Source organism: Benincasa hispida, chromosome 11, assembly GCF_027475165.1.
Source record: "Benincasa hispida cultivar pf3 chromosome 11, pf3_genome.v1.1, whole genome shotgun sequence".
Classification (NCBI taxonomy): domain Eukaryota; kingdom Viridiplantae; phylum Streptophyta; class Magnoliopsida; order Cucurbitales; family Cucurbitaceae; genus Benincasa; species Benincasa hispida.
The window spans coordinates 85,153,119-85,163,355 of record NC_143488.1 but is presented as its reverse complement, the minus strand read 5'-3'; the positions used below and the strand labels follow the sequence as shown (position 1 = coordinate 85,163,355).

Here is a 10,237-nt window from a genome sequence, read left to right as displayed (position 1 = left end):
GTTATAAAGTTATTTGTAGGTTAAAATATGGTAATGTTCCTTAGTTTAGCATTGAAACTTGGGATCATTACAATGACTATTGTGCAGCTATGATAGTTGTTTATGGGTTGAGTTCATTTCTTTCATTATTTATAAATTTGCTCTTTTCCCCTTTTCAGTATAATTGCTTTACATCTTTCATATGAAAATCTTGTATGATTAAATGTGAAACTGCTTGTTTTTGTGTATGAAAGCATTGTATCCACGTTCTTTTGGCTTCTAAGTATTTGTATATGATCATGTCGTGGCCAAGTTTGTCCTAGATAATTTTTAGGGCTGCTTGTGCTTAGTGAATGACATGTCTTCTAGTATCTTTATTTACATCGTCAGCTCTAAATTGATTCTCTATCAGGTCATGAACATGAAATTGTCTCTCGTTACTAAGTCAATGAGGTGTCTTTTAATTGTTTAGAAACATTGTTGTTTGCTTTGCTAGTTCTTGCTTACAAATTGTGGTAGCGTTGTTGAAGTTTTTAAAGGAAAAAATAATCAAAATTTCATATTCTTTAGCGAAAATAATTTGAAGTTCGTCAAATGGGTTTTTAACATTGTTTGTGTTCTATGGTGGTGGTTGGATGTTTGGACGAGAAGAATGGTCTACCAGCGACAATATCTACGCTAAAGGAAGAGACTAAGGTTAGATGTCTCTATTTTCTAAGATCGCTTAATATTTCTTGATGGCATTCTAATTTTTTCTTTAGAGTTTATTTTTGTTGTTGAGAGAAAAAACAAAAGGAAAAACTGCTTAGAAGTTTTAGTTTCCTTTTCAATTAGATAGACAACTTTTTATTTTCATTTCAATCTTTCTTCCTAGAGGTTTTTTTTTTTTCCCATTACTCGCAAGTAGCACTTGACCTATGAAGGTTAGTGTTTGGAATGGAAGTTTTACCCTACAACCCATATGTTAAAGTGTCACATAGACAGTTGAATATATGATTTGTCGGTGTGACAAGTTTATAGTTTTGTCGTAACATTGTGATTATGAAAGTTCGTTTTTTTTATCAACTTAAGAATTAAACATGACATGTTTTAATTCCCAGTCACTTTGGTAATGTAAACAAGTCAAAGAGCATTATTTAATATGAAATGTTGGATAAAAGACAAGGTATGAGTTCCTCCCCATATTTATACAATGTAACATTTATAGTTGTGCTACTTTCAATGATGAGGTAGTTAAGATAAATATGATATGTTACTTATTTGTAAGTTTTGAGGCTATATTATTTGTTTTGGCTTCTTTCAAAGACACTTGGATGTATAGTTTATGGGTGCGACATGTTTATAGTTTTGTGGTGACTTTGTGATTCTGAAAACTTGTTTGCTCGTTTCTGCTTGTTTGATCCATTGGTCAATCTTATTTAATTATGATATAAACTTTGGAATTCTTTGTTGTTGTGTGTTGGATTTTGACCATTATGACTTTGTATTGATTGTGTGTGTATTTTGCATATTTGGTAGGAAAAAATTGATGAAATGCAACATGATATTATTAAGATTGGTAACTTGCACAAGAAGGTAAGACAACTATCATCAGGATTCGGAGATCAAATCTTATTATCATGGAATGGGTTACTGAAGACAATATCTCTAAGTTCAATTTTCTAATTCTTTGAGTTAAGACACTTAGATTTGAATTTAGTTTTGCTAGACGTGCTTTTGGCTGTGTTCAAGTTTATGAGTAGCGATGTGGTATGCCCTAAACTTGTTTCACTTTTCATATCTAATATTTGTTTCTATATTTTCATATGAGAATGTACTTAAGTCTTTTTTTTCCAGCAGGAGTTCGGTCATTTACCTAATTGTGAGGGTTCAATTATGCTCGTTGTTTAATGCTCCTTATTTTGCAATTTGTTTGAATCTAATTACTGTTGTTTGACCTTTATCATCGTTCTTGACAAGTTTGTTAACCTCTTGATTAATGTGGAGAACTAGTTTACAGAGAAAAATGATGTTCAGACTTCGGAATGGTCCAACAACCCCTTAGAAGGTGATGGTGTCCTTTGTAAATGTGGAGACCCAGTCTACAGAACAAGATGTCGTCCATAAGTTGCAAAAAAAGATTTTTGAGGTAGTCTATTCTTACAAGTTTGCCAGCCTTCTTCATTTCTTGTTTTTAAGAAATCCCACACAAATATGGAGCAAAAGCTAATGAATAGTTGGATTGCAGGCTTCCCCAAGCATTTAATATGTTTGTGAAGATGTTCAAGCTTCCCCAAGCAATAGCTAATCTCTGCAGCCTAGTGAATTGTATATTAAGTTTGTGAAGATGTGCAATATTAAAGAATAGATGACATATTTTCGTGATGTGCAACATTCTTTAATGTTTTTATAAGTTCTTATTATATGTTGTTTGTCCATTTTTCTCTGCTTGCAGGAAGTCATGTTTTTTATTTGGATCAAATTTTTGGTGGATGATGGAGAGAACATAACGAAGGAGCAATTAAAAAACTAATTGGAAAACACTATATAATGACAACAAGTGCATGTGCACTTTTATTTTTTGTTTTTTGTTTTGTTTTTTTTTTTTTTTTGGGGGGGGGGGGGGATTTACAAGTTTTAGTTTGTATTTTATAGTTTAAAGTAAGTTCTCGCTCTTATTTGGATCAAAATTTTAATGTTGCTAGTTCTCGCTCTTATTTGGATCAAAATTTTAATGTTGCTATGTAACGCTTATGGGTTTTGGTAATTTGTTGATTACCTTGGTTTTAGAGTTCAATTATCATCTCCAATTCCTCTTTTGTAACTTATTATTATGGATTTGTGAATGCAATTAAGAATTTATTTTGTGCAAAGGTTGATTACCTTGGTTTTAGGGACATATCGTGACCGACATTAAAATTGGATTGGACAATAATTATATCGAATACACGGACAATAATCGAAAAAAACAGACATGGTATTTACAAAAAACGAACAATAATTGAAAAAAATGGACAATAATTATGGACTTTAATGTCGATTCCGACATTAAAGCCCAGAATTCTTATAGTGTGGGTTTAAATTTGGAGGTTATTTTATATGATTAAAGTTTGATTTGAAGCTTATAATATTATTTGAAGTCTATTTATGTGATTCTATTATGATATTATGAGTCTTGTATTCGAAGTTGCATTTGAATTTATATGATTAAAGTGTAGTTTTGATTGTTTGGAGTGTAGAGATAATGAGTGTATGTTAAGAGAGATTATGAACATTAAGAATGTATGCATACCCTATGAATATTGTTATTGTTTTCTTACTTTGACATTGATGTATTGGGTTGAATTTTAATATGTTATTTTTTTATTAGGTCTTGCACAAATCGATTGGAGTGAGTCAACTGCGTCAAGCAAGTAATTTATGTGTTTTTTTGGGGATAGTGTCAACATTTTTTTTGCAACATGTGTTGTATTTAGTTTCTTTGTAAATAACTTAATTAAAGTTTGGTTACTAATTTTCTTGTATATAGTTTCTATGTATAAACGTTACCAACCTCACTGTTATATATGAAAGTTCATATTTATGTTTGTGTATATTTTGAGTCAAAATTGGAGGAAACATAAGTGTAAGTTGACAATAGTTATAGACAAATAACTATCCATAATTTTAAGCTTTTTTGAGGTTTCATAAATGTCATGAGATGCATGTATTTGACATTGGAAAACTATCATCAATTGAAATTCAATGATCATAAACAAGCGTAATGCATATAATTCAATTACATCCAAAAAGTGTCGTGATTGAAGCATTATCGATACTATAAATGTGACATGATAATAGTTTACAGATTTTAGATGTGTCAATGTTTCACTTTTCTTGTAGTGGATTTAAGGACGGAATAAAATAGTCAAGAAATATGTTTATGACAATTTTTTAGAGTCGTGAAAACATGGTTTTGTTTTAGTACATGCATACTATGTATTTGTGCTTATGGTTTAAATTTTAGTTTTTGATATTGATGTATTTTTGAAAATAAAGTCCAATCTCTCTATCTTTATTTTTTTTCCAACAAAATAATTAGCTTTTAGTTTCTCTTTTAATGTTTGTATGATTGTTTTTTTTTTATTTTGTTAGATTACAAGATTTGAGTGTCTTTTTTTTTTTTTTTTTGATTTTTAAAAATTAGATTTAAATACTTGTAAGATAGTAGATTTTTAGGAGGGGTACATTTGTCCGTTTTCAAAATTAAATAAACTAAATAATCTAGGCGTTTAGAAAATAAAGTCGATATGTGTTTCTTTGAGTTCGCTATTCTCGGATCGATCCTTTATTTATTTATTTTTTGAATGAAAGAATGTATTGTGCTACATCCAATTGGCTCAACCATTGATAGGTACTACGGTAATTTTGGGCAAGGATTAATTCTCCATAGTTAGTTGTTAGGTTTAGTTAAGTGATTGAAAGATGGATAATTATAAATTACACTTTACACTTACAAAATTCTTGAATCATACATTTAATAGAATATCGTCAACTTTTATTTAAAAAAAATCAATATACATATGCACACATACATCACGTGTTCGAATTTAGTTTTAAATATTTATAAAAATAAATGAGTTATATAATTGACGTATTTAGGAAACCACACAAGAACGAATGAGAATGAATAGAATGAGAATGAAGAGAAAGCAAGAGGAAAAGGAATTACAAAAGGAAGAACATCCCATTATTATTTGGGGAATGAAATTGAAACAAAGAAGAGATTTGATTATATATTTCCCCATAAATTTACAAAATGATAAACTTTGGCAATTTGGTTCATCAATCTCAATCAATCCTCCTCCTCCTCAAGAGTAACTAAAGTTGGGAGCTGCCCTTGATCAACAAAATCAACTTTGTTCAACCTTAAACAGCACAACACTTGCTCAGGCAATTCCTCTGGCTTTTGTGCCTGTTCATCATTATTAATTATTGTTCACAACACAAACAAATTAAAAAAAATAAGCATATTCAATATTTGTATGCATGGTTGTTTTACTTTGTTACAACATTAGATTATTTTACCTGGATCGTTAAACCAAGATCGATTATTCCGTTCCTTAGACGGTCTCGAAATGAATCGAGCCCCTTTCTTGATATGTAGCTAAAGCGATGAATATCTAAATCGATCTCGAAGTAATTTGAACCCTGCCATCAAGGAAACAATATGAAGAAAAAAATGACATTAGCCAATTTGTCCTTGTGAATAATGAATGGAAAAATACAAACAAAGCCCAATAGAAAACTACTTGTTAGGAACTAAAAATCTCTATTTTGCTACTTAAGATACTTTTCGTTAAATTACAAGCATAGTCCGACATATTTGGGTCTACTCGATTCCTAAACTTTTATGTTTGTGTCTAACAGGTTGTTAAATTTTTTAAAACGTGTCTAATACATATTTAAACTTTTAACTTTTAAGTGTTTAATAAGTACATCACTTATTCCGTATTTCATAATAATCACACATTCATTAAATACCCAAATTATAAGGTGAAAGTCTAATAAGCCACAAAATTCAACCTTTATGGCTAATATATATAAACATCCATTAATTTTAAAATATATTAAATATACCATGAATTTATGTGTCTTATAACGACTAAGAAGTCTCTTCATCTTTTGGATGCGAGATCTTCAGTATTATTAAACACGAAATAAAAGTTTAAGAGAGTTATTAGACTTGAAAATTCAAAGGAAAGAGTGGTAGATATTTTACCGTGAAAAAATTGTGTTGAGGGCGTGAGAGGACGGGTTTTTCGTTGTAGGCATTTACAAGCTTCTTTTCTGTTGAACTTAGTTGGAGGTCCTCTGGGTTAACAACTCCTGCCATGATCTTTAGTCTTTCTCTAAACGGAAAAACTGACTCTTTTGCAAATCCCTTGCTCCTTTCCATCTCGTCGTCGATAAATTTCTACCAATATCAATTTTTGTAAATATCAAGACGCTCGGTTTGATAATAACCATACACAATACAGAATAGTAGATGCCAGAAGGTTAGAGAGTTTATATATATAGTACATTCGTCTAAATCCTATGGTCATAATCATGAATAACCATAATTCAAAGTATTCCAACATAAGGAGAACACCAGGAGTATATAAGTGACTGAGCATAACTGTGAGGATTTATATTTAAAGTGAATAATCTCATATTTTTGTAGAGATATTTAAAGAGTTGTTGTACCTAACTATGAATTTATTTCTAAGGAATGTTTTCGGGAAAAAAAAAGTTTTTAAAAGCTTGTCTTCGTTTTGAAAATTTGTTTAAAAATTTAAAGCACCGGGAAAGATGTGAAAATCAGGAAAAGAAATAGGAAGAAAATAAACATGATTTTTAAAAAAATTAAAAGTGAAATAGTTATCAAAAGAATGGAATAAAATAGGTACCAGAGAAGATAGAAAAATGACATTAAACATTTCTTAAACCTAGAAAGAGCATATTAAGGTACTAATTTTTTATAGGTTGTCCTTTTGGGGTTGGAAAGAATGAGTACATAACATTTGGACAAGAATATAACTCAAAAGAAATGGGATATGATGACACAATGAGGTAGAATTGAGTAGAATATAGTAATAAAATAATCGGAAATAAGAAACAGTTATCAAACACATTTTCAATGACGCACATCGGAATTAAAAAAGGGAGAAGGTACCTTGATGTTTTCCTTATAATGACTTGAGATGTCCTTGTTGAAATTATCAGAAACTTTGAAGTACAAAACTAGACTCATCCCTTCCCCATCACTATCACCAAGGAACATTGCAGCTGGATAAGTAGGTAACTACAAAAAAAAAAAAAAAAAAAAAAAAAAAAAAAAAACTTTTGTGAATCTATTGATTAAAAAACATTTTTAATCTTTCAACTCTCGTGAAATTAGTAAGGTAAAAATGAGTGTACCTGAATATTTACAATAAGCAACGGAGGAACGTCGGTAGTGTTAGCTTCAATGTTTGGAAGCTCGAGATGTTGTGCAATGTGGTTTATCTTTCTAGGGCATATGAATAAATCGACACCAATTGGGACGTATGGACTAAAGTTTGAAGCGGGGGATTTTACTCTATCTCTGTATTAGAAATTTTCAAAAAAGGAAACATATGTATCGTAGATTGATTTTTTAAATACTTAAAAAGTCAATGCAAATCGACCCGAGTAATATAGGGAAACATACTTGAAATAATTAGGACCACGAAGTTTAAAAGTTGAAGGTGGAATCTCACACCAACAACCAGGAATTGGTTTCTCTCCTTTGAACCGTGGAATTATATGCCCAGCTCGTGGACGATATAAGTACTTCTTGAACTCACCTAAAGTTTTTAACCACAAAAGTATTTTTATTTATTACTATGAATTTTGTATATTAATTTCTAATGATAGTTATCCAAAATCACATTGAAAAGGTTTCTTAAATCATTGTTCACAATTTTTTCTAAAATTTGTTTTTCTAGAATTGAAATGTTTACATTAAATTTTAGAACCATGACTAAGAAATTAGGCGAAATAAGAAAGATTTTTAAAAATAAAAAATAAAAAATTAAGGCCTTGGTAATAATTTAATAACCATTTATTATTTTTTTTAAAAAATTAAGTTTATTTTTTTTTATTTTCTTTGGTTTTGCATCTTTCTTAAGTATATGAGTTGAATTTTTAGCCAAATTTAACAAATAAAAACAAATTTTTAAAAATTACTTTTTTTAGTCTTCAAATTTTGGTTTGATTTTTGAAAAAATAGGTAAAAAGTAGTCAACAAAACAAGAAACTTAGAGGAGGAAGTGGTGTTTGTAAGCTTAATTTTCAAAAAACACAAACTAAAAACCAAATGGTTATTAAAGAGACCTAGGTTTTTGGAATTTTTGTTTTTCAAATTTAAGCTTACAAAAAGTAGTTTTAAAAATTTTCTTTTTGTTTTGGAAATTGGCTAAGAACTCTAATGTCTCTACATAAGAAAAACGAAAATCATGAATAAAAATTTGTGAGAAAACATATACAATTTTCAAAAACAAAAAAAATCAAATGGTTACCAAGCAAATCTAAATCCTATATATAAATAGCAAATTTGCATGGATTGACTTTTGAAGGGCTAAAAACACTTATTCAATCAATATAGAAAGTCAATCCAAACATGTCCAAAACAAAATATAACTAGGGTGTGTTGTTATACGTACAATGTTCGTTGGTTTCACCAACATCGCAGGATCGATGCCTAAACGAGAGGCGAAAAACAGCAGATTGCATTTTCTGAGGAGGTTGAGAATTCAAAATCTTCTCATTAAAGCTGGCAGCTGACACCAATTTTCTGAAGCTAGTGTTGTTATCTTCATGGCTATGCCTATCAACCTTGAGGCCTTTGAAACTTCCATAAGAATGTTCCAACAATTTCTTCTTCTTGCCACAAGCTTCAGCCTTAGCCAAACAAGAAAGGCCATAACCAGGAGCACTCACAATTGCATAAGTGCTTGATTCTTCATAGTTTTCCTTTCCTATCAACTTTTTGGCCTTTCCTCCATCTATTTTCAAGTAACTCTCACAAAACTCTTCATATTTGCAATTGTTGTCCACAAACATTGCTGATCTTTCATATTGAACTACTTGCCCACTTGTTGGAATGTTTCCTATTGCATTTCCCACTATTGGAAACCCATCTGCAAATCTCACACTACCTTTTTTTTAACATAACATACTACTACATCACTACGTACGTTGTACGTGTTTAACACGTAATCGATTTTTTTTAATGATTTTCATATACTATGTTAGTAATTTGTTTTAATATATTTATTTTAGTTAAATCTTTGTTTTGATACTAGAAAATGAATAAATTAAGGTTAATTACCTCCATATACACTACTGAACTCTTCATCAGAATCAGACTGATCCACTAAACTCACAGAATCATACCACAACTCCTCTTGGCAAATCCCTATAAAACATATTAATAACATTTTTAGTTCAACAATTAGGAGGCTAAAGGATTTGGTGAGAGATTGACGTATCATATATGAGTTACTCATCTCATTGTCAATTGGTTTCAAGATGAAACTCAATGTTGATTTAATAAGATTGAACCATCGACGATGGAAATGGTTAATTAAGAATAATGCATGGGGGTGGGGGTGCATACCATTGGCATCATATTGGCTGTGTTGCCATTGCAATTGGGTGAGATGGAAAGTAGAATTAGAAACCTCAGATCTACGACATTTCGTTGTGGCTCCATGTTCAAAATCCATATGAACAAATTCACTGACAGCATAATCTGTGACGACACTACCACCTCCTGCATTGCTATGTCGTTTCTTTACGCCTTCAACCATTGAATTTCCCTTTGACTTTCTCATCCCTTTTGACTTTCTCGATTGTCTACGATGATGATGTAATTTCTTTTTTGTTGGTACTATTTTTGCATGAGTTGACACACAACTCCCCATTTTTTTAATTTTTTTTTTTTTTTAAATTTTGATTTTACAACAACAAGCCCACTTTCAAACTTGTCAAAGTCAACGCCAAATTTTTATTTTATAGGCCTGCAACCACCAAAATTTCAAAACGATCCATTATTTTCCATTACAATTTGCATTTAAATTCTTTTGTCATATATTTTCATGTTCATATTTCTATTCCTATATTTTTCATGTTCATAGATTTGATATTGATGTAATACATAAAAATCAAAGAAATACCCATCACATTATATAGAAATACGTAAAATATAGCAAAGATATAAACAAAAATGTACACCTTATATTAATAAATTAAATATCATTTAAAAATGGTGAAATGGTTATTTTTGTTCAGTTAAAATATTTTTAAAAAATTTGTATTTATATATATATATTTTATTAGAAATAATATCCATAAACCGTGTGAAGCACGAGACATCTATGAAGATTTTGTTTTTTAGGTTAAAAACTATGTATTCATTGAGAGGCAGCTAGGCTACATTTATGTTTCATATCCTCCATGGATCTTTGAGAAATTGGAAAAAGAAAAACAAATGAAAACCAATATTAATTGGAGAGGAAATAATATTTTTAAAAATCAAACAACATGCCTTAATATCATATTAAATCATCGATTAAACAAAAAATTTAAGCTAATAGATGTAGGTAAATTTAAGATTATATCATCTAACACATGTTGAGTAATATAACTTTTGTTTCAACGATGAGAAATCACATAAAAACAGATTGAAATGCTATAGGAAAAAAAAAAGACGAAAAAGAGAAGGGATGAAGAA

At 30.0% G+C, this 10,237-nt stretch overlaps 1 protein-coding gene across 1 annotated transcript; it reads right to left on the bottom strand.

Annotated features, from left to right (window-relative positions):
- Positions 1–4,792: 4,792 nt before the first annotated feature.
- LOC120090878 (uncharacterized) lies at positions 4,793–9,428 on the bottom strand. The gene is made up of 9 exons (XM_039048577.2): positions 9,122–9,428; positions 8,834–8,920; positions 8,166–8,642; positions 7,172–7,307; positions 6,901–7,066; positions 6,656–6,784; positions 5,720–5,914; positions 5,026–5,148; positions 4,793–4,912 (listed from the first exon to the last, which is right to left on the bottom strand). The coding sequence occupies exons 1-9, from the start codon at positions 9,426–9,428 to the stop codon at positions 4,793–4,795; spliced, it is 1,740 nt and encodes a 579-aa protein (XP_038904505.2).
- Between the last annotated feature and the right edge of the window lie 809 nt (positions 9,429–10,237).

Bases quoted from the DNA above. Each gene is read 5' to 3' on its own strand.
- LOC120090878 (XM_039048577.2), bottom strand. From the start codon at position 9,428: ATGGGGAGTTGTGTGTCAACTCATGCAAAAATAGTACCAACAAAAAAG. The intron at 7,308-8,165 runs GTACGTATAACA...TAAAAACTTTAG, and splicing joins TGGTGAAACCAACGAACATT to GTGAGTTCAAGAAGTACTTA. The intron at 4,913-5,025 runs GTAAAATAATCT...AATGATGAACAG, and splicing joins ATCTTGGTTTAACGATCCAG to GCACAAAAGCCAGAGGAATT.